This window comes from Canis lupus, chromosome 24, assembly GCF_048164855.1.
Source record: "Canis lupus baileyi chromosome 24, mCanLup2.hap1, whole genome shotgun sequence".
NCBI classification, from domain to species: domain Eukaryota; kingdom Metazoa; phylum Chordata; class Mammalia; order Carnivora; family Canidae; genus Canis; species Canis lupus.
This window is the reverse complement of record NC_132861.1, coordinates 44,960,800-44,984,732: the sequence shown is the minus strand read 5'-3', so window position 1 is coordinate 44,984,732 and position 23,933 is coordinate 44,960,800. Positions and strand designations below refer to the sequence as shown.

Genomic DNA, 23,933 nt, shown 5'->3' with positions numbered 1-23,933 from the left:
GTCCTTGGATCAAGGAAGAGGGTGCCAAGAGGGCTGCAGTCTCCTCTAGCTCAGGGCAGAGTGTTTGGCTGGTGTTTAAATTTTAAGAAAGAGCTTTGTGGCCGACAACTGCTCCAGCCCTAGATGCAGGAGGCTTTGGAGGAGGCCTGAGGGCAGCCCTACTGACCGAACTGCTCCCCTGCCCCAGACCTTGGCAGTCTCTTCAAGTTCAAATGAGGCTCAGTGCACTCATTTATTATTTCCTCCACTTTGGGAACTATTATTTAAGACCACCACAATAGCATTCGGTACTGATATAATTTTTATGTATTCTTTGTCATCTTCCACAAGCACACAAATGTTTCACACAGTTGCAAACACACAGTTCTTATTATGCCATATACTCCTTTCCTTGGACTCCAGGTACATAAGTGTGAGACCTCTGGGTATCGTTCCCCCAGGTCTCTGAGGCACGGTCCCTTTCCTCCATATTTTTTCTCTATGGCCTGGATGATCTCTAAGGGTCACACTCTCACATCCTACAACCGTGAGTCTTTCCTCCCCACCCACGCCCTGTCCCTTTACTGCTGTTCCCTCCTCTCTTTTCCGCCCCTTGCCCTGGATGTCCTTCCTCCATGCTGCCTTTCATGCTACTTGATCCATACCACCTCTGCTCATTCTTTCTCTTCAGCCTACATGTCTTTTTCCTTGTTTCTGCTTTGGTTGACAATTCCTCTCACTGGAATGACCATAATGCAGAGGTTAATCAAGTTTAGTTCCTCCATTCTGTATTAAAATAGCAGATTTTATTTTATTTTTTAAAGACATAGGCAATTAAGTTCTATTGTTTACTATGACCACACAGAGTGGCTCCTAATTAAGTTTTTATCTTTGGCATAACTGCTGATACAATTTTAGATGATTAATTAGGAGATTTAGCAATTCTTCTAAGGAAGCAAAATTAAGTGGAGAAACATGTTTCTTTCATTGGTCTCAAACTGAACTTGGCCAGTTTTTGACTGGAAATATTTAATCTCTTCATCATAGCATTTAATATGTACACTGTTAACCTAGTTTCATGTTACAGGAAAAAGGACAAAACTTCAGAGCTTTTGCTGATTAGATCTAGAAACACTTGTCTCAAAAGATGCTAATCACCTGGAGCTTGTTTTACACTCCCAATACAAACACTAAACACATTAAATATTGCATTTACTCTTTGCCAGCCAAACCAGGTACCAGTTTTGTCATCTTTAGGAGAGTTTCTGGCTCCTTTGGCTGCTGAGCACCTGCAGGCTGTGTCTGGTCTGCATCAGTTCTCACTGTACCACAGGCCCTCTGGGAATCCTGGGAGTGCATTTCAGTGGTGGCTTTTTCCATTTCACCATTTAAGCTCCCCCTACTATGAAATCCATAGGCTTTCTCAAAAGCCTCCAAATTAAAATAAACCATTACAAAAAAATGTCTCTAGGGGATCCCTGGGTGTCTCAGTGGTTTAGCTTCTGCCTTTGGCCCAGGGCATGATCCTGGAGTCCCGGTACGGAGTTCCACATTGGGTTCCCTGCATGGAGCCTGCTCCTCCCTCTGCCTGTGTCTCTGCCTCTCTCTGTCTCTGTCTCTCATAAATAAATAAAATCTTAAAAAAATATCTCTAACTTTCTAAAAATAAGCCTGCTGGGAACTTTCTAACATTAGTTTTTTTCTTTTTGTTGTTAGAGAGAGAGCATAAGCGAAGGGGAGAGGGGAGAGAGAATCCCCACACCCAGTGTGGAGCCCAATGTGGAGCTCAGTCTCACAACCCTGAGATCATGACCTGAGCCGACATCAAGAGTCAGATGCTCAACTGCCTGAGCCACTTGGGTATCCCTCTAACACTGAAGTTCTTAAGATTTAGGAGTTAGGGATCCTTTGAGAATCTGATAAAAGCTACAGATTCTCTCCCCAGAAAACTGCAAATGTGTGCTTGGCATACAATTTCAGGGAGTTCACATGTGCAAGCCATGGAGCCCAAGGTGTACGGAGCACAGTCTGAGAGCTCCTTGCTCTAATAGCTTCTGAACCGTGGCACTGACGGAAGCTTATAAATTTCTCAAGCACATTTTCTTACCATTGCTCTTGCTTCCTCACGAATGGATGGAATAGAGAGGATGCTGTACAGAGCTCCATTCACATACGGCTGTATCTTTAAGGGGAGAAAGAACAGTCATGTGCAAGTTCTCAAATACTGTACAACTCAACGATCAAACACCCTACTCAAGAATAACCTGGCTACCGAGGAGAGTGAGTGCCATCTTCCTGAGCTCCAGGATGCGTGTTTCCAAATGACAGATATCTCTACTCACATGTCCTAGTGACAGCTACACTACAACTAAGAGTTCAAAGCCAAGTTCATTATTGGCTCCTAAAGCTCACTCCTGTGTTTCACTGCTTAACTAATGTTGTGCTGATCATCAGACTAGAACCACTGAAGTCGTTATTGAATGCTCTTGCTTTTGCTTTCCAGTGATGAGCTGCTAAGCTGCTTTTGATAGGAACTCTTCTTTCCCACACATACTGTCACTGTCCTTGTTCAGATATGGTCTCTGACCTGGGTGACACTGAATCTCCAAAAGGGTCTCTGTCTTTGATGTTCACTCTTTAGTTCAATAATCATATCATTGCCAAAATTCTGCAACATGGGCCAAATCATCCCTCTTCCTACCTTGGAAATCTTCTCTAGAGCCTACCTGGAAAGTCCTAACTCCTTGGAACAGCACACATGGCCCTTCAAGGTTTGGCCTCACTATCATGTCCCCCTGCTCCTTCCTGCCTGCCACCATGTAGGCTACACTGTACAGATCAATCCCACAGTACTTACGGGGCCCCTCGCCACACACCACACTCTGCTCTGCTCCCTGTATATCCCTCCACTACCACACTGGATTCAGTATATATTTTTTATTTATACTTAAGTCTCCTCTGTTGTGAGCTCTTCAAGAACTGGGCCCATGTTTTATGTACATAGGTAACCCCAACATCAAGCCACCCAGGACATGGTATATGGCAGGTACTTGATAAATGAGAGCTCCCTTTGGAGCACACTTTATGCTCCACTTTCCATGGCAATGGAGGAGGGCCCATTCCCACCGTTCTTTCCCAGCACTGGACTTTATTACCCTTTAATTTTTGCCAATCTGATGGGTAAAGAAAAAGTCATCTTATTGTTGTTCTTACTTTAATTTTCTGGACTACTGGCAAAACTAAACATCTTGCCTTTGTCTACAGGTCATCAGGATTTACTGTTCTGTAAACTGCCCACGTGTACTTTATCCTTTTCTTCTTTCACTTATTAATTAATAGGAGCTCTTCATATATAAAGAGTATTACACCTTTATCCTGTGATGCAAATTTTTTTCTCAGGGTATCATTTGTCCACTGACTCTCATTCCTCTTTCTACATAAAAAGAAATTTAATGTTCACAGAGTTAAATATGTGCATCTTTCCGTTTATGGCTCCTGGGTTTCATCCTTCAAGACCACGATTATCTCACACAAGACTGATGTATGTAGCATTTATTTATGTAGTGAATGCATTTCTAGGTTCTAACATGTGTACAGGTAGATTTTCTAGCTCACCTTCAAGGCAAATATATTTGTAACAATTATAACAAGATTTAAGTCCTCTGGTCTAGTCTGTAACATACTGGTTCCAACACCTGAAACCAACATTTACTATTAGAGACAGAATATATTTCCTACAGGCTTCAACTGCCTTAATTGAATAAAATGGAGAACAGAGTCTAGAAGTTAAGAGCTCTTGATTTTAAAATATAAAAAGCATGCACACACTGTACTAACCACCAACTCTTCAACTGCTGAAGCAGCCCGGGGCACTCAGCTGGTGGGGCCAGAGGGATGGAAGATGTGAGAGAAATGAACAGAAGGGGAGCTGCTTGAAATGGGACCGGATGCAGGAATACTAAGTGCCTCACTCTGACCCAGCAGTACTCAGTCCTGTCCTGCTAAGATACCTCTGCACCTGATCTGGCTAACGAGATCAGGTTTTGTTTGGGGTTTTGGCTTCAGGTGCAAAGTGATGCCATGGTTTTTGTGTAAGCATCTGTAGAAAACCGGGGAAAGGATACTCACACTGTTTAGAAGTTTCTGTTAGTTTATCAAGACCTCTACTTTATTTTAAAAGGGCTTGCAGCCCATAGGTTAGATGACAGAAAATCACACCAGTGTTGGGGAGGCCACAGAGTAGGAGCTGGTACAGCCATGCTGTAGGACAGAGTGGCAGGACTCCGACCTGAGACTGAAACACGGGGTGAGCCAGCAGTGACGAGTATGTCTGTACCCCAGGGACCATTAGGGGGCCAATATGGTGGTGTCCTGAGGCCTGCTGTGGCGACTGAGAGCTGGAGGCACTGAGGTGGACAGGCCTGGGGATCTGGGTGGGAGGGCTGCAAACATGGGCTGTTCTGCAGTAGCGAGAGTTAAGGAATGAGATGTATACAAAGCAACACAGAAAAGTTCTAATAGGATAGTGAAAAGGCAAGAAAAGAATGAGATCTAGAGTGCAATACAACTTACACAATTATACATGCAACCCAAAATGTTAACTAAATTTTCAGGCTACGTACCACCATGGTGAGAGTGGATGTGGGGGAAGAATGAAGAAGGGTGAGTGACAAGGAGGAGAAGGCCTGGGAGGGAGCTGGCACAGACCCATGGAGGCAGGGCAGTAGGAAATGAGGAGTCGGGGATCAACTCCAGCTTCCCAGTTCCAGTATTTGGAGGAGTGAACTTCACTCACCAGCTGGGCCAGCCCTCCCCCAAGCCCAAGGCTAGCAGCGCTGGCCCAGTACCTCATGGTTCTCATGGCCAAGTAGGTCCGAAAGAACTTTCAACACCAGGCCTGCCACCTTGGCACACATGTTCTTCCCTTGAGAAAAAACAACAAAACAAAATGTGACATGTTTAAACTCCGAAGCACACAGTTTCAAGTCGGGCAGACCTGAATGCAAATCTTGGCTCCTCTGCTTATGAACTGCGTGACCCTGGGTGAGTCACTTAACCAATCTGGGCCCCAGTTTCCTCCTCCTGGGGTTCCTTAAGGACTATTAACACCTATTTCAAAAGGTGATGCAGAATGAAGTAACTCAGTATAGGTTGTGCACTCCAGGTACTCAGTAAATGATGGTGCAGAGAACAGAGCTATTCATGACAGCAAAAACACAATAGATTAGAGAGTTATGTTCTGCCTCCCAGGTGTGCAGACCATCATCATAAAAATCATACAGATGTTTTCGCCATCCAAACATCATAACAATCACAGCAAATACATTGATGATATTAAGAAAAGCTGATTAGAATCTGATAAATGTTTTAAAGTTAGGATATTTGCTTTGCATATGCTGTTTTTTAAGAGAAGACTGGAATCACATTTGCTCAGTAAACAGCACATGAGTGGTTCAGATTACAAAGCATCCAAGGGCAAAAAAGCTTCTAACTTATACCCCTGAGCTATTTATTCATAGAACCTTCTCCCAAAACTGGGGCTGCTCAGACTGGTATCAGCCACAGGCTGCACTTGGCACCTCTTCTAAAGACACTTCTTGGGCAGCCCTGGTGGCTCAAGTGGTTTAGCGCCACCTTTGGCCCAGGGCCTGACCCTAGAGACCCGGGATCGAGTCCCACGTCAGGCTCCTTGCATGGCACCTGCTTCTCCCTCTGCCTGTGTCTCTGCTTCTCTCTCTCCTCTCTGTGTATTCTCAGAAATAAATAAATAAATAATCTTAAAAAAATAAATAAAATAAAGACACTTCTTCCAGTCTAGGTAACAGATCATTTAAATGGGATGAAATCTATAGAAAAGCTGCTATCACTACCTTTATTGATCAAATGAGATGTGCACATGAGTATCTCATCTCCAGGGAGTGAAGTGGGAGAGACTGCTGTGGTTAGGAGAAGGGAGCACAGTCTAACATCCTTGCTCTGCCACCAACTTACTTATCCCTGTAGAATTTTGGAAACATATTTCTCTGTCTTTGGACAGAATGGATCGTAATTCTTCCTAACTTCGAAGATGAAGATGAAGAAAAATGTAAACTGTTTTAATTTCCTCTTAATTCAGACACTGCATACATATAAAATGCTCTTTCCAAGGCCAGAATGGTATCTGGCTTCAGGGATTCAACAACTGTATTACTAGTTGGAAATGTTTTACACTCTACTTCTGTTTCAGTTTTCTTTCTTCTTTCTTTCTTTCTTTCTTTCTTTCTTTCTTTCTTTCTTTCTTTCTTTCTTTCTTTCTTTCTTTCTTCTTTCTTTTTTTTTTGTTAAAGATTTTATTTATTTATTCATAAAGACACAGAGAGAGAGAGAGAGGCAGAGAGAGAAGCAGGCTCCACACAGGGAGCCCGACGTGGCACTCGATCCCAGGTCTCCAGGACCACACCCTGGGCTGCAGGCAGCGCCAAACCGCTGTGCCACCGGGGCTGCCCCTGTTTCAGTTTTCTATGAGAAAGACTAAAGGCAAACCATGTCAGGCTGGGTGGTCATCAAGGCTTGAGGACCAGGCTCTCTTTCCCTCCCCCACACCAAAACCTGAGGGCACGGGGACAGGGGATTCTGAGACCTGCGCTCCTGAGGCAGAGGTTCATGAGCAAAGCCACCGAGTACTCCAGCGTATAGTCTGACAGGCAGTCAGGGTCCTTCAGAATATCAATCAGCCAGAAGATGAGGCCGTCTCGAATCATTGCCGTCTGCAGCGGGCGCCTAGGAGGCAAAAGCCTACAGGTTAACAAATCTGGCAAGAAACCTTCCCTGTAAGAGTACATGGTGATGTACATGCTGATCAGAAAAGACAAATTGATGGGGTGCTTGGGTGGCTCAGTTGGATGAGCATACAACTCTTGGGTTTAGGCTTAGACCATGATCTCAGGGTCCTGGGATCAAGCACCCCCATCGGGCTCTGTGCTCAGCGGGGAGTCTGCTTGAGGACTCTCTCCCTCTCCTTCTGCTCTCTCTCAAATAAATAAATAAATCTTAAGAAAAAAAGACAAGACAAACTGTGCAGAAGGTACAGACTCTGAAGAATATTTTGTTGTTAGACTCACACAATTGAAATAACAAATTCTTTACCTTTTGCGGGTATCCCTAAGGATTTAGAGGGAGATAAGGCAGTCAGGAGGCCTTCTACTTTGAAAGTTTCTTTTTCAATATTTAAAGTTAGCAGAGAATTACATCAAATATTTAATAAATATTTACTGATAGCTTTTGGTTCACTTCACCCAGGAGACAGCCATAGAAATAGTTCATCGACAAATAGATTTTTAGTAAACTCTAGTCTGGCTAGGCACTTTTGAGCTGTGTAAAAATGAAGAAAAGCCAAAAACCAGCTCAATTTCATTTTGATTCAGGTCTCTGTAAAGTACGGATAGTTTAATGATGTGGGCAATACAATTTATACAGAATTATATTCCATCAAAGTCCAGGTATAATTCTTACAAAATCTAACACTCATCAAAATGTGTTATGGTGAATGTCTTCATGCCAGCTTTAAGAATTGATGAGATTAGGGGCATTTGGGTGGCTCAGTTCAGTGCAGCATCTGACTCTTGATTTCAGCTCAGGTCATGATCTCGGGATTGTGAGATCAAGTCTCATGTCTGGCTCTACACACAGCGTGGAGTCTATTTAAGATTCTCTCTCCTTCTCTATCTGCTCCTCCCTGCCCTGCAAGAATTGATAAGATTAGGCATGATGATATCACCAGAGAAGAATTCTTTGAACATCAAAACATCATGGGGGAACCATCACTCACATCTCCTAATCAACAGGTTATGGTAGGACTCCCACCCAGGACAGTATCTGTTTATGCTATATATATATATATATATATATAGCATATATGTATATATATGTTTTAAGATTTTATATTTTTAAGTAATCTCTACACATATCATGGGGCTCAGACTCACACAACCTGAGATCAAGAATCATATGCTCTATTCACCGAGCCAGCCAGGTGCTAGTTTGTGCTTTTCTGAAATACCACACTCACCTATTCAGTTAAATTTACTAGAATACAATGAAGGCTACATTCTCTTGGTAATCCTAACTATTTTCTACATTCATTGTACAGACCCTAGCAAATGGTGAAAACATTAAGCATATTTCCAGAACAGAATAGCTTATTACTATTTGAAGCACAGAAAAAACTGGCAGTAAATATCTGTATTACCAGGAGGAAGCATGTCTTCATTATATCTTACTACAGTTACCAAGTTTCCAAAAATTTTCCAAATATGGTCAACATCAAGGTAAATTATAAACAGAAACCAAGTGTTCATATGATCTGAGGAAAAATAACTCTGGAATTTACTATTTACAGTTCACATAGTTAGAACAAGAACTTTTCATTGGCAGGGACTCAGCAAAAAACAGGAACCAAACACCTACCACTTTCCTTCACTAAAAGTGCACACTTAGAGTAAGTCACTTTGCAGGCTTTGGGTTATCGAGAGTCAATCGAATGTTAACCACATTGGACAGGAAGAAAAGTATGTCCAGACGAGGACTGATGGTCAGAAAAAGCTGAGGACTCAAGGTACTAGAATTCTTATTAATGCAAAAAGAAAGTGAAGTGCTCCAGAAGGAACCCACATGCTGGAAGAATGTCATATGACTCAGCTATTCTACTCCTAGACACGGACCGACTCCAGGTCCACACAAAGACTTGTAGGCAAATGTTCAGAACACAATTATCTGTGATAGCCCCAAAGTAGAAACAATCCAGATGTCCATCAACTGATGAACAGATAAACCAAACATAGTCTATCCATAGAATGGTGCATTCTTTAGCATTATGAAGGAACAAAGTCCTGACACAGGCTACAACTTGAATGAACCTCAAAAACACTATGCTAGGCGAGAGAAGCCAGTCACAACAGAACACATATTATATGATTGCATTTATCTAAAAATGTCCATTATGGGTAACACTACGAAAAGCAAATCCGTGGTTACTTGGGACTGGAATGAGGACAGGAAATGGGCATGAGGCTTCTTTGTGTGCGGATGGAAACGTTCTAAAATTAGCTTGTGGTGATGGTTGTACAACTCTGTAAATCTACTAAAAAAATCACTGAACGGCACACTTAAAAGGGGTGCATTTTGTGCTATGAGCATACACTTCAATAAAGCTATTAATGAAAACAAAGCTCTAGGTGGATACAAGATCCAAGTCCTGACATGGTCCAGATGGAGACCACGAACCACAGGGTGGACAAAGAAGCAGGAGTCCCCCACCCTGTTTTCCACAGAGCTACCCACCACACCCATTGTGGCCATTTATTTACAGGCAGTGAGCCAATTGCAGGCAGTGAGCTCTATCAGGTTTTATTCACGCGCTCGTCTCTATACCATGCACGTGGCCTGAAACACAATCCAGCCTCTGGCCAGCACCAGCTGTGTTCATGAGAAGACCATGACAGAGCTTCCTCCTTCCGCAGCAGCTGGAGCAGGAGGGTGTCGAGGATTCAAGATAAGCTTTCTAGTTCTATCTTGGAAAATTACCCAACCTCTCCTAAACATTAACAGAAAATGTCATCTGGATCTTGGACTGCCACAGGGACTAAGCGGTTCTCACAGAAGCCTTATTTGGTTTCACAGGAGCCACTGTGACCTCCTGCCTGGTCAGCACCTGAGGCTGAACTTCTGCAAGGCCCCAAGAACGTTCTCACGGGTGACGATGTCCTCATCCTCCTCCTTCAGCCTTTCCTCCAGCATCCGTAGCACCTTTGTGCTCTGGGCCAGGTAGAGGCGACCTAGTAATATAACCAGAGATGCACAAGTGAAAGAATTTATCTTGTTAGGTGTATGTTCCAAAACCACTTTCTTTTTTTTTTTTAAATATTTTATTTATTTATTCATGAGAGATACAGAGAGAGAGAGAGGCAGAGACACAGGCAGAGGGAGAAGCAGGCTCCATGCAAGGAGCCCGACGTGGGACTTGATCCCGGGTCTCCAGAATCACGCCCTGGGCTGAAGGCGGCGCTAAACCGCTGAGCCACCCGGGCTACCCCAAAACCACTTTCTAGGAAAACTTTGCATGTAACACATGTAGAGACTGGGTAATTTTAGGTTCTAAAAAACTTAAAACATATTTCTTCTGCAAAGTTGGTTTTATTCAATCAACTATCTAATGAAGAGAAAACCACTCTACTTATAATAAAAACATAATTCATCATGGGGCACCGGGGTGGCTCAGCTGGTTACATCTCCGGCTCTTGATTTCAGTGCAGGTCATGATCTCAAAGTTGTGAGATCGAGCCCAGAGTTGGGCTCTGCACTTAGGAGAGAGTCTGCTTCTCTCTCTCTCGCCCTATGCCCCATCCCTGCTCACATATATACACACTCGCTCTAAAATAAATAAACAAAAAATATTTAAACATAATTCATCACTATGCTTTTGTGGGGAGCCTTGCCAGATCTACCAGGAGAAAGAGAATAAGGAATCTCTAATGTTTTGGGTCCCTTAGTCTTTATAATAGAGGCAGCCAAGCAGTAGTGCTTTCTGGCCACACTCCTTGCTCCTTCTAGACACACCCTGTGGCTTAGAGGAGTTGGGAACCATAGCTGCGACCCTACAAGAAGCCCTGAGTTATCACTAGCCTGTTGTGGACGTGTGTCTTGATAATGTTAATGCATGCACCGTCACTCATAATAAATGTCTGCTAAATGGATGGAAGAATAAGCACATGAATGGGTGAACCAACTTTTGGAGTATCGTATATTCATAATTTGAAAACTCCCTTTATTTACATTTAAAAAGCTGAAACAAAGTAGAACTTATAGAAGATAATGATGCTCCATAAAATCATTTTGAATTCAGCTTTGGTATGTATTATCTTTGGAATTCAGATCTTCTTGGTTATCTACTTTTTGTTTGAGATTTTATTTTTAAGTAATTTCTATACCCACTGTGGGGCTTAAACTCACAATCCCAAGAGATCAAGAGTCACACATTCCACCAACCTGACCAGCCAAGTGTCCCAAGAGGTTGTACTCTTTTGAAGGAAATGGTGCAGTGCTTTGGGGATCAGCTTTGATTATTTCACTAACCTTATTTTGCCTTAAGCAAAAAAATATAGAAAATGCATCACCTGTTATATACTTGAAAACAATCTAACTAGTACTGTTAAAAAAACCAGAAAGCTTTAAAATAAAATAAGAAGGCTTATGGAATAAACTCTAAAACCATCAAAATTTGCTCTGACTAAACTAAGCAATATGACAACAACCAATTTGCAAAAGACCCCTTCGATGCACTGCACAGGGATCTCTTGAAGAAATATACAGTGTCTTTAAGAAACCTGAAGAAGAATGTCTGCTTTCAGAGGAACAAAATGCCTTAAATAAGACCTAGCTGTTCTCTTTGAAGAAAAGCTAATGATTTACCTCCTGCCAGGGATGCAAAAGCATTGATGAGCCGGGCCATGTACTGCCGTACTACCTCGCTCTTTGAATGCAGCAGCTGGAGCACAGTCCTCTGGGGAGACACATCCAAAGAGGAAAATGATGAGGTTAAAGAAAACAGCCAAACATACATTTCCTCTATGGGTCTGCTGTTCTCTGCCTCTGTGCGAATTTATTAGAGGTGAAATAAACAGACTAAAGTCAACACTTCATTTGGAAGTCTCAATTTCCAACGGATTTTTTATGAGAGTTGACAAAAATCAGTTATTCAGACTTCTAAACTGAAAGACTGAATTATACTGAGCACCTAGCCAGTGGCTGGCACAAGGGAGGCAATGCTGTTTGCTATTATTGTTGCTCATGTTTTTCCAGGTTAATGATAGGTCCAATAGACGCATCTAATTTTGCTCCCTGCAAACCACAGTAAAACTACAGTGAATGGATTTTTTTTAAAAAAAGATTTAAATTCTGAAGGACAGAGAGACAGCAGAAGAAATGTAACAACATAATTTTGGAATCAGGAATATAGGGTAAAAGACTTAGCAGAACCAAGAATGCCAAGTCTCAAAGGCAGCAACAGGCAATGAGAAATTACCCAATTTGCGGCACTTAATCCTCAAAAGGAAAAAAAAATAAAGAATGAATACAAGCTGTTAAAGCAGCAGCTGGATTCCACTCTTGTTGTTCCTCCACAACTGTCCTCCTGCATATTCCCACCATCGGTCTGGGGGTGTTTCCTTGCGAGGGTAACACAAAAGGTCTCTGGATGTGTTAGTAGTTGGACAGGTAGGTGGTCAGGGCCAGGGTCCCCAACAAGAAAATATGGAAGCAGGACGGCTAAAACAGCACTAACATCCTGTTTTACAGCTTAGATAGGACCACACTTGCATTCTGTTTTGCAGCCTTTGCAAAAACGACTTCTGCAAAATGTCCCAAAATAAGATGATTAACCACAAACCATTTGTCTCTATCCTGGGCAAGGGGCAGCGAAGACATAAGCCCCCAAGTGTCAGCAAAAAAAAAGACCATCAGCACAGAGGCATTAACCCTAATAGGCAGACAGATACATGATCAAAGCTCTGACTGGTGTGACTCAGCACACCCTGATTGCTTAAGAGAGTTCTGTAAAAGAGCTCATAAAACCCTTTAAATTTAGAAACTCTGGGGGCAACCCACTTGGGCCCCCCTCCCCTCTCTGGGAGGTTTATACTCCTGCTCAATAGACTTTGCTGCCCACTACTCTTGGTCTGATCTACCTCTTCATTCTTTGAAGTGGCGTGACCAAGAACCACGGGCGCTAAGGGGACACAGATCCTGTAACAGAGGGGATACCTGGCACAAGTGAGCAGAGCTTCCACGCCCAAATGGGGAAAGGGAGCAGTGCCTGAAGGTAGAATGAACACTGCACAGAGAGTACCCCCTCCTCTTCTCCTACTTGGCTCCCAGATCCTCATCCTCTAGGGAGGAGATAAGACTCTTCTCAGAGGAAAATGACCAACCCAAGAGAAAAGAACCAGAGTCCTCCACATCAGAGGTTCCTACTCAAGAGCCTACTTGGATCACCCTCAGTGGAGCTCTGCGTGGACAGGCCCTACCCTCATAGTCAGAATTTCTAACTAGCTTTCATTCCCGCCCCCTCAGAACATTATGAGATAACCATGGTCTACCGGAAACCTGAGGCAAGTTCCCAATATGGGAGATAAGTTCAAAACAAATGTGGGGGAGGGAGGGCAACCTGAAGGAAACAGGCCTGTGCAGGGAGAAGAAGACCAAAGATAAGCAAAAACATGTCATTCATAGCAGCTCAGAGACTCAAGAGGCTATACTGTATCCATGAAATACCAGGTTACCATAAAAAGGGGGAGTGAAAAACTGGACAGGAAGGTTGGAAAATAAAGATAAGGAGATCTCCCAGAAAGTAGAGCAAGAAGAAAAATATGGAAAATATGAGAGAAAAGACAGAATTGGAGAACCAGTTCAAGAGGTCCGACATTCAGAGAGAAACGAGAACACAGAGAGGAAATTATTAACAAAATAAAATCAAGGAAAGTTCCCAGAACTGCACTTGTCAGACGGAAAGGGCTCACAATGCACTCAAAATGGTGAATCAAGGGGCACCCAAGTGGATCAGTGAGGTAGGAGCCTGCCCTCAGCTCATGTCGTGATTTCGAGGTCCTGGGATAGAGCTCCAAAGTCAGGCTGTCTGCTCAGTGGGGAGTCAGCTTCTCTCTCTTCCTCTCCCCCTCCCCCTGCTTGTGCATGCTCTTTCTCTCAAATAAATAAATAAATAAAATATTTAAAAAAAAAAAAGAAAAGAAAAGAGAAGACTCAACAGGCTTCTAGGGAGAAAACACCAGGCCATATACAAAAGCTCAGGAATTAGAATGGGTTTGGACTTCTCAACAGCAACTCTGGAACCTAAAAGGCAATGGAGCAAGGTCTTCCAAATAATAAAGGAAAATTATGTACAACCCAGAATTCTGTACAAAACATAAAGACATTTTCAGACATACATAATTTCAAAAAATCTACTTCTCACCCATCCTTTCTCTGAAAGCTATTAACTATAAGACATGTTCCACCAACAAGAGAAGGAAAAACAGTAATGCTCAAAAGTGTGGTTCTGGACCACCAGCAGTAGCATCACATGAAAACTTGTTGCAAATGCAAATTCTCAGGCCCCATTCCAGATTTACTAAACAGAAAGCACAAGGGCCCAGTAATCTGTGTTTTAATGAGCTTTCCAAGTGATAAGACTGTTGCACGCTAAACTCTGAGAACAGCTCAGCTAGGAGAACTCACTAAACAACCAGTCCAATTTCTTGGCTGAAAGAGCCATTTTATCTTGGTGTCATGGTGACAGGGCATCCATGTTGTATGAGGAGATTTCCTGCTCTGCAGGTTCTCTGACCTTTTTTTTTTAAAGATTTAATTTATTTATTCATAAGAGACATAGAGAGAGAGGCAGAGACACAGGCAGAGGGAGAAGCAGACTCCCCACGGGGAGCCTGATGCAGGACTCGATCCAGGACCCCAGGATCACACCCTGAGCCCAAGGCAGACACTCAACCACTGAGCCACCCAGGAGTCTCAGATTCTCTGACATCTTAAGATAGCTCCAGCTCATTCCTTACTTAAAATAAATCACAGCAATTAAATATAATGACATGGGGAAGAAATAACATGTCTTCAGTGGCTACAGAGATCACAGCATTGTGACAAAACCGAAGATGTCTTTCATTAGAGGACACGTTATTTTTTTTTTTAACGTTATTTTTTATATATACAACCAAGAAAGAAAAGAAGCCAAATAAACTACAACAGGCCATCAACTATTACATATGCTCTAATTTCCCAGAATCCTAAAATAGGGGAGAAAAATGCATCTCAGATGAAATGAAATAAGATAGTTTCAGAAAGATTCAATATAGAATTTACTCTTTGAATTTGAGTTTGTAAAGTCACAATATATTTTTCAGCTGCTTCATGCCTGATAAGTCGGTTTCTGTGCCATGACAAATATAAGCAGAAACAAAAGTAAAAGGAAATAAGTAAAAAATTTGAGAGACCATTTTGCAAACTTAACACACAACTGTCTCATGGGGACAGTAAGACTACTTTCAAAGAATAAACTGGCAACCCCAAATTCTTGAACGTTACTACTTATGTGCATGATAGGTTAACATGTTGGGTCACTGTTGGGTGCTGTTTCATCAATGATCCTAAGGGGTATTGATATTTCACCCAATGTACATACTGTGAAGCTTAAGAATAGGGGAGCAAATGATCTAAATAAGATCATTTTAGATAAATATTGAGTGGAGATAATGAAATGCAGTGTCAATATATGTGCCACGTTCAAGATCTTGCTCCTCCTCCTATCTAGCAAAGCCTGGTACTGATAACAGGTAAGGCGGGGCAGGAGTGGGGAGGGGAACCACCATGTATTGGCTACTCTGTGCTAGGCACTGGGTTAAGTACTTCCCACATGTGGCCAAACACAATCATCCCCACAACCTCAGGAGGTAGGTAACGGCTCCTTCTCAGACATGGGAAACACCCTGAGACCCAGTAACTTACTTAAGGTTATCTGGCTCACAGGCAGTAGTGTAGAGTTTTGAAAACTATTAATCTCATTCCAAATCTCATACTTTTCCCACTGCATCATCAGACCTATCTGGTCCAAAGCTGTATATAAATATAGTGTTAACATATCTTAATTCAGATGAAAAATAGAGCCAAGATGAAAAATAATTGAATTAGTTCACCTGCCTTGCCTGTCATAAGTCATGCTGAACTCATATAGGACCTCATATAGTCCTATATAGTCATATAGGACTCATGGTTAAGCAGTGGAGTGAGGGAAAGAGTTGGGATTTGGGGGAAAGGAAAGATGACAGCAAAGAGCGCCAGAGTTCAATCAAGCAGTTCTAATCTGTTTAGGACTCTATTAGAGGTGAAAAGGGGGCCAATGTCTGGGGCAAATAGCAGATCTCACCAGCTAACAGAAGGTCAAGGCTGATATACGGTTGCTAGGCTGAAAATACCATATAAGATCATCCCCTTGAAATGAAGGCCGTGGCTGGGCTCTGGCCCATTTCTCACAGACCTGGCTGTGGCTGTGACAATCCAGGAGGTCGTTGCCAATGTAGGCTTCCAGAACGGTCTCCCTCTGCTCTCCAGGATGGGATGTGGTCAAGCGCTAAAACGAAGAAAAAGAAAATAGACCCACATCTTAATATGGAGAAAAATGTTCATATAGCAGTATCTTTTAAATGACAGTAGCAGTAACTACACATTTAACCAAAGTAAATAATATACCGTTGGGTGGTGGGGGTTGGGAGGAAATGGTTACCCAGGCAACCAGTCAACTAACAAAAAGTTACGATGTCATACTTCCTAATGGGTGATGTAGGAGTCAACTTACACACATGAAATCTCCAGAGAAGTGGTAAAATGCCCAGACTGTAAGTGTACAGATAAGGGAGAGGCCGGTCACCAACATCTAGTGAGGTTTTCTCACAGGAAAGGGCTTAAGAGCTGGCCGCTGAAGGATGAGCAGACTATTAGCCAGCATAGGGGAATACGAGCATAGTGGGGAGTGGGGGGGGGGGGGCGGGAGCAGCAGTGTGTTATGGGTCAGGAAGGCATGAAAATACATGGTGCATGTGGTGGAGCTCAATGGGGCGTGGAAACAAGGCAGGTTGTGGAAGACTTGGAGCAAATGCACTGCCAATAAATTAGACTTTATACGTCAGGGCCTGATGCAGCAATACTGTGTGTGTGTGTGTGTGTGTGTGTAAGGAGTAGGTGAAGTTGTATTTTATAGATTTTGAAAGTCCTACGTCTCTTGTGTTAAGGAAGAATTTACTTAATGTCCCTAGAGCTAGGAAAAAAATTTTGTATGGGGAGTGTGTAAAATGTGTGTGTGTATATGAGTGTGCACAGGTGTGAATTATGAGAAAGTGACATAACTAAAGCGAGCAAATGTCCTTGCTTTTCCAGGAAAATCCTACTAACGATGCCTGAGATGGCAGGCCCCGCTTCTGGCCGAGGAGGAGCTGGAGGTGTAAAGAACAACATGGCAAGAAGACAAGAGCAGCAGACCACCCCCAGAGTGAAAGGTGGTGGCCTCCAGAGGCGGGGTGTCGCTGACAGACTGGATCCCCAGCGGCCAAGCAGGGAGCCCTGAGGGGAGAGGGTGTGTCAAGAGTGCCACATGTGGGGGCTGCCACCCTTCTGTCCAGTTCACTGAAGCTGGGGCCCGGATGCTAGAATGAGGTGGAGGCGTGAGAAGCTGGAGGGGGATACAGACAAGATCTTTGGACACCTGTTTATTTTTTCTGGTGATTCTGTGACAACATCATTCACTCAGCAAAGGAATAGCCTGTCTCACCAAGATGCTCAGTAGCACGGGCTGAGAGGAAGTGCTGGGCGGACAAACTGGGAGCCAGAGAATGAGTCGGCTAACCTGAGCAGAGACAGGCCAGGTGCGGGGCTGGGATGGTCCCTCGAGATGACTCATGCTGCCCACTCAGCCTAGTTAACTGAGGCAGGCATCACCAACTGACCCCAGGACTCTTTCTGCTGATGTGAGATGCATCCCCAGGGTATTCCTTGGGACCATATTCCAGGAAGCCTATCAACCATCAGAAATGCAAGCAAGGAGACCTTTTTCTACAGAGATGGGGAAATTGCTCAAAGGCATTTTGACGCCAACATACCCTGAAATTCAGGGATCCGTGAAGGGCTCTGACACTATTACAAGCTACGTTGGAATGGATCATCCAGTAAAAGAGCCAACTAGTGTTGGCCTAGCCCTGTAGGTCACAAAGTGTAGTCTGGGGAATTCTAGGGGTCCCCAACTCCTTTTCAGGGAGTCTGCAAGATCATGATTATTTTCATAATAATACTAAGATATGATTTATCTTGTTTTTTAAGATTTTATTTTTTTTTTAAGTAATTTCTATGCCCAGCATGGGGCTCGAGCTCATGACCCTGAGATCAAGAGTTGTATGCTCTGTCAATTGAGTCAGCCAGGAGGCCCTGATTTATCTTTTCCTTGGTCAACTTCTCAGAGGCTATACAAAGTGTTACACTGTGACGAATCAAATGGGGAAGCAGATGTGAGAATCCAGCTGTCCTCCATCAGGCCAGACATTAAAGAAATTTGCCAATATGTAAAACAACGTTGCTTTTCTTACTAAGTTTGTTTGGAAAATAGTTATTTTTTATATCTTAAAAAATATATATTTATGCTATATATGTTCTAGCTTCATGACTATTTATCTCACATGAATTAATATTTAAAATGTTCTCAGTTTTCATTTCTAATACTGGTAGATAAATATTGGTAGATAAAATTCACATAAAGCCTCTATGGTTCTCAGTAATTTCTGAGTGTAAACAGGTCTGAGAACTAAAAATCTTGAGAACCACTGGCTTAACTGGGACCAGTCTGAAGAGTTGGAAGAAAAGCAATAATTCAGATGAGGTTTTATTTCCCTCAAAGACTGGTTTGTCATGCCCACCCTTGCTATCTGCTCAAGTGGCCCCATTGTCACACCTGAATGCAGATGTCTTCATGAAGCTGTCATGTGGGGATGACTCTGGGCTATCACACACCAGCCCTGCTGGCTGGGAGTGTAGCTCACAACTGACCACAGGGATGGGCTTGAAATGGCACAATATCAAACGACCAAGGGAAGGCAGTGGCAACACAGGGGTTTTTATAAAGAGGCCAGGGCTGCTTTAGAAGCTTTTTTTTTTAACTTTAGCTCTTGGTGTTGGCAGGCAGCACGAAGAAGGATTTTGTAGATAGGTTACAAGATACAAGCAAGGTAGCCAGCCAAAAAGACCAACATGGCCTTTTTTGCCCCTTAACTTCAAGAGAAAGGTACGTACCCAGCGCAGAGCCTGCAACAAGAAGGCTTTCAAGCGGTCACTCCCCAAAATCAAATCCTTCTTCAGCTTCTCATAATCCAAGGAAGGCAGCAATGGGACATCCTTCAGTTTCCTATTCAGCAACACAAGTTCAAAGAGAGAGAAAGGGCAAAAGGGCACGTCCATTAGACCTCCTGAGTCCTGGGACACCAGCAGCAGCTCCGCTGTTTTCTCTACTCCTAGAACTAAGTACAGGCTTCCACAGAGAGGGCTTTCCAGGCTGCCCACCCCCTAGCGTTAGTGAGCTCCGCTGTGCCTTTCCTGCGGAGGTACTGGGGTTTTGTTTAACACCTTTCCCAAAATCAGGAGCCCATGCCTAACCAGGTTTAGAAAGCGCTGTGCTCACATTGGGCCAGAGCTCCATCCAACGGGAATGGAATCACCTTGGAGGCACCAGGACTTGCCATATGGCCAAAGTCCTATTTAGAACCTGGAGCAAAGCCTGAAGACCAGCAGTAGCAGCAGGCAGCAAGAGTTCTTCCCCAAAACCTGAAGCTGCTGGCCCTCTTAAGTCCGAGGGACCAACTGAGGGGATGCTAAGGGCAGACCAGGGTTAGGAAACCATGAAGAGGAGGTGCACAGTTGATCCCCCCCCCCAGGACAGTAAAGGATGTATCAGGAAGTAGGGAGGGTTCAAACTCTGGAGAGAGTAGCAAGAAGAAAATTTGCAAACTCTCCTCAAGAGGGGAATCCCTGGGTGGCTCAGCGGTTTAGTGCCTTCAGCTCAGGATGTCATCCTGGAGACCCGGGATCGAGTCCCACGTCGGGCTCCCTGCATGGAGCCTGCTTCTCCCTCTGCCTGTGTCTCTGCCTCTCTCTTTCTCTCTGTATCTCTCATGAATAAATAAATAAAAACTTAAAAAAAAAAAAAACCCTCCTCAAGAGGACTTGAGTGGAGCCCTCCAGGGATGCCTTACATAACTCGTAACTCACACACACACACACACACACAGCCTCACATATATACCTCACATCACACACACACATACCACACTCATGCATCTATCCCACACATGTATTCCCACAACTGTGGTGTGGTGTATGTGTTTGGGATATGGTTATGATTAGTGACTGAGGACTTGCTTTCATGTTTGGAATTGCAGGTTTGTGGACTGGACTGCTCCCTCATGGGGCAGCACTGAACTGCCTGGTCTTCACAGTTTGTTTTGTTCAACAGGAGGGAACTGGAGTGCATGGGAGAATCAATGAAAAGGGAGCAAGTCCTGTGGTCTAGTTAACAGCGCTGTCCCCATGTTAACTTCTTCGTCATGGAAGATGTGCTGGGGGTTTAACTTCCTGTGAATCTATAGTCATTTCAGCATAAAACAAGTAAAAAACAAAAGCAAAACAACAATCTGGTTTTTTTGACACTCTGCAGGGAATATTAATGTTAAGATCAATACTCCTGGCACAATACTAAATAGGGGCTCATGAGGACATGGGTGAAACGATGCAAGATAAAGGGTTCCTGGGGCACCGAGGTGGCTCAGTGGGTAGAGCATTTGACTCTTGATCTCAGGGTTCTGAGTTTGAGGCCCATATTGGAGGTACAGATTACCTTAAAAAATAAAATCTTAAAAAAAATGATGAAAGGTTCTTTTGTTTTTCATTGACGTGTAACTGAGACATATTACATTAGTCACAGGTGTACAGCATAATGACTTGACACCTGTATGCAGTGTGAAGTGGTCACTGCACTGAGTCTCTTTACCCTCTGTCACCATACAAAGTTTCCACGTTTTCTTTCTTGGGAGGACAATTTAAGATTTACTTTCCCACCAACTTTTGAATTTGTAATACAGTGCTATCGACTATAGCTCCCATGCTGTCCACTGCATCCCAGAGTTTTTATTTTACAAGTGGAAATTTGTACCTCCCAGTCTCCTTCACTCATTTCACTTATGTCATTAGTTTTAAAGGGTGGAAGAGAGATGGAGGTGAGACCTCTGGGGAGCAGCAGTGAGGATACTGAAAATTTTCTTCGTATGTGCCTATAGCATTCAACTTTTCTGTAATAAGCATGTTTTACATTATAAAGAAATATTACATGCTAATTTTCTTAATGTTAGTTTTTAAAAGACAAAATGAGATCTTCTCAGAAGGCCCAGGAAAAAAGGCTAGAGACAGGGCATCAGATGAGATCTCAGTAAACACTACTGGGAGGCAGTTCACCTGTCCTGTACGTTAAACAGCAGTGCCTCAAACATGTGCACACTGATTATTTTGAGACTTATTTCCCTGAGGTAGATACTACTGTTTTTGAAAACGAACACAGATACCTTAAAAATTCCAATTCCAAATAACTGGCCAATATTCTTCAAAAGCATCAAGGCCATGAAAGACAGAGACTGAAGAATGATTTCATATAAAAGGAAACATAGACACGACAACTATGTCAACATGTGATCCTGCACTGAATGCTGGACCAGATAAAGGACACAATGGAACAACTGGGAAAATGTGAGGAAGGCCTGTACATTATGTGATATGATATCAGCACTGATTTTCTGATTTTGATAACTGTACCAGGCTTACACAAAATATCAACACCAGGCATCTGGGTGAAGGGCATAGGAGAATCCTGTGTTCAATATTTGCAGCTCTGAAATTATTTCAATGAAAAAAAAGATTTTTCAATTTAAAATTTAATAATCTATTTTTTTAAGATTTTATTTATTCATGAGAGACAGAGAGAGAGAGATAGAGAGAGGCAGAGACACAGGCAGAGGAAGAAGCAGGCTCCATGCAGGGAGCCCAATGTGGGACTCGATCCTGAACCCCGGAATCACATCCCGGGCTGAAGGTGGTGCTAAACCGCTGAGCCATGCGGGCTGCCCGAGAGATAATCTATTTCAATTTAAAATCTAAACCAGGGATCCCTGGGTGGCGCAGCGGTTTGGCGCCTGCCTTTTGCCCAGGGCGCGATCCCGGAGACCCGGGATCGAATCCCACATCGGGCTCCCGGTGCATGGAGCCTGCTTCTCCCTCTGCCTGTGTCTCTGCCTCCCTCTCTCTCTCTCTGTAACTATCATAAAAAAAATAAATAAATAAATAAAAAAAATAAAATAAAATCTAAACCAGGTCTTATTCTAGATAAGAAAGTTCTGGGACGCCTGGGTGGCTCAGTGGTTTGGCGCCTGCCTTTGGCCCAGGCCATGATCCTGGAGTCCTCGGATCGAATCCCACGTCGGGCTCCCTGCACGGAGCCTGCTTCTCCCTCTGCCTGTGCCTCTGCCTCTCTCTCTGGGTCTCTCATGAATAAATAAATAAAATCTTAAAAAAAAAAAAAAAAAAAAAAAAAGAGCTCCATTTGGAAAGCCAAGTCTGAAATTGTTCTATAGCTGGGATGCTTCTTCTGGAGGAAAGAAAAGCTATCAAACGTGGGCCATAGTTTCTTGTCCATAATGGCAACATGAGCAGCTAACCTTACTGCCAGCTGAGTTGCTGAGCAGCCCCACGTTTCTGTGGCCCAGCCACTCTCCCATTTTCCAAAAAGACTGAGTCATACCTTCTCCTTTGTCCTCTGAAGCCCCTTCACTGACTACCCACCCCCTCACTCTTGGCAGGGGACCTTGCCTCTTATACCCCTGGGAATAACATTAGCAAACACTCAGAGAGTTTATCAAGCCCCCAGCACTGCCCTAAGTGCTTTGGACACATTAACTCATTTTTATCCTCACAACAATCCTATAAGAAAGTTATTATTGTCTTTATAAGTGAAGGAGCTGAGACAGAGAAGTTACATAAGTGGCCCAGGTCACAGAGCTGGCAGCAGAGGTGGGATTTTAACCCAGGCAGTCTGTGCTCATGGGTCAGTGTCAGACTTAGGCAGGACTGAGGAAGGAAGTAGGCCGTGAGTAATCTAACAGCATCCAGTGAACCCCACAGAGGGTCACCAGAATGCACCCTGTCCTCATGCCTCTGCCGAAGGTCCTCAGCTTCCTTGTTATTGCAACATATTCACCTGAAGTTCCTGAACATCAGACATCCACAAAGGTGACAACCTCATTGATTAGGATAGGAATGCTCAGGCATGCACAAAGCTACTCTGTGGCCCTGCTCACATGTGAGCCAGCAGAGAACATAACATTTAGACACTGCAACACTCTGTTGACTGCCCTACGATGGAAGATTAATCTCTAGAGAATAGAACACACAGGTACAATTTAACATTTTTTTCCTTTTGATGCTATCTCTCCAAAATAAATAGAATTAATACTAAAAGATACTTCTAATTTAACAGTGTCACTTATAATGACTGGTCTTTCCTTTAATATCCACGTGGAGCTCCAGTAAATCAAAGGTACTACTCTAAGCTAGGCTGTTAAGTGTTTATGAAAGTTACTTTGAATTCTAGTTTTACCTAGAGCTGTTCCACATAACAAATCCTAAGAGCAAGTACTTACCCAGGTGCCAAGGAGGCTCTTAACATGGTTGAAGCCTGGAGATGGAGGAGGGGAACAGAAGAAGAGACACCGTGTTAAACAGTGGAAGCAGTGCATTAATCTTAAATCATTGTGCTCACACAAAATCAACAGATTTGTAAAGTTTTTTATCCAGCAGTATTCTCTTATCATAATCATATATGATTTAAAAATTAGTTCAAACAGGGGTGCCTAGGTGGCTCAGTCAGTTAAGCATCTACTTTCAGCTCAGGTCATGATCCTGAGTCCTGGTATCAAGCCCATCCGGCTCCCTGTCCCTCTCCCTCCTACCCCTCTCCCCATTCATGCTCTCTCTCAAATAAATAAAATTTAAAAAATAAAAATAAATAAATTAAAATAAATAAACAAGTAAAAATTAGCCCAAATAGGGGTGCCTGCATGGCTCAGTTGGTTAAGCATCCAACTCTTGATTTTAGCTCAGTCCCTCGTCTCAGGGTCCTGAGATGAGCCCTGTGCTGGACTCTGTGTGAAGTCTGCTTGTCCCCTCTGCTCTACCCTCTCCCCACCCCAGGCTCAAAGGCACACTCTCTCTAAAACAAATAAATAAATAAAATTTAAAATAAAATAAAATTAAAAAATAAAATAAAATAAAGTTAGCCCAAA

At 43.2% G+C, this 23,933-nt stretch overlaps 1 protein-coding gene across 6 annotated transcripts in view; it reads right to left on the bottom strand.

Annotated features, from left to right (window-relative positions):
- ARMC9 (armadillo repeat containing 9) overlaps positions 1-23,933 on the bottom strand; it is a 147,473-nt gene that overhangs the window by 77,730 nt on the left and 45,810 nt on the right. For all 6 annotated transcript variants that reach the window (XM_072796654.1, XM_072796656.1, XM_072796657.1 and 3 more), the window contains 8 exons: positions 23,292-23,326; positions 18,847-18,958; positions 16,052-16,144; positions 11,425-11,515; positions 9,668-9,791; positions 6,599-6,738; positions 4,827-4,903; positions 2,087-2,161 (listed from right to left, as the gene is read on the bottom strand). In XM_072796654.1, coding sequence (XP_072652755.1) covers positions 2,087-2,161; positions 4,827-4,903; positions 6,599-6,738; positions 9,668-9,791; positions 11,425-11,515; positions 16,052-16,144; positions 18,847-18,958; positions 23,292-23,326 — 747 coding nt within the window. The remainder of the gene's footprint in view (positions 1-2,086; positions 2,162-4,826; positions 4,904-6,598; positions 6,739-9,667; positions 9,792-11,424; positions 11,516-16,051; positions 16,145-18,846; positions 18,959-23,291; positions 23,327-23,933) is intronic.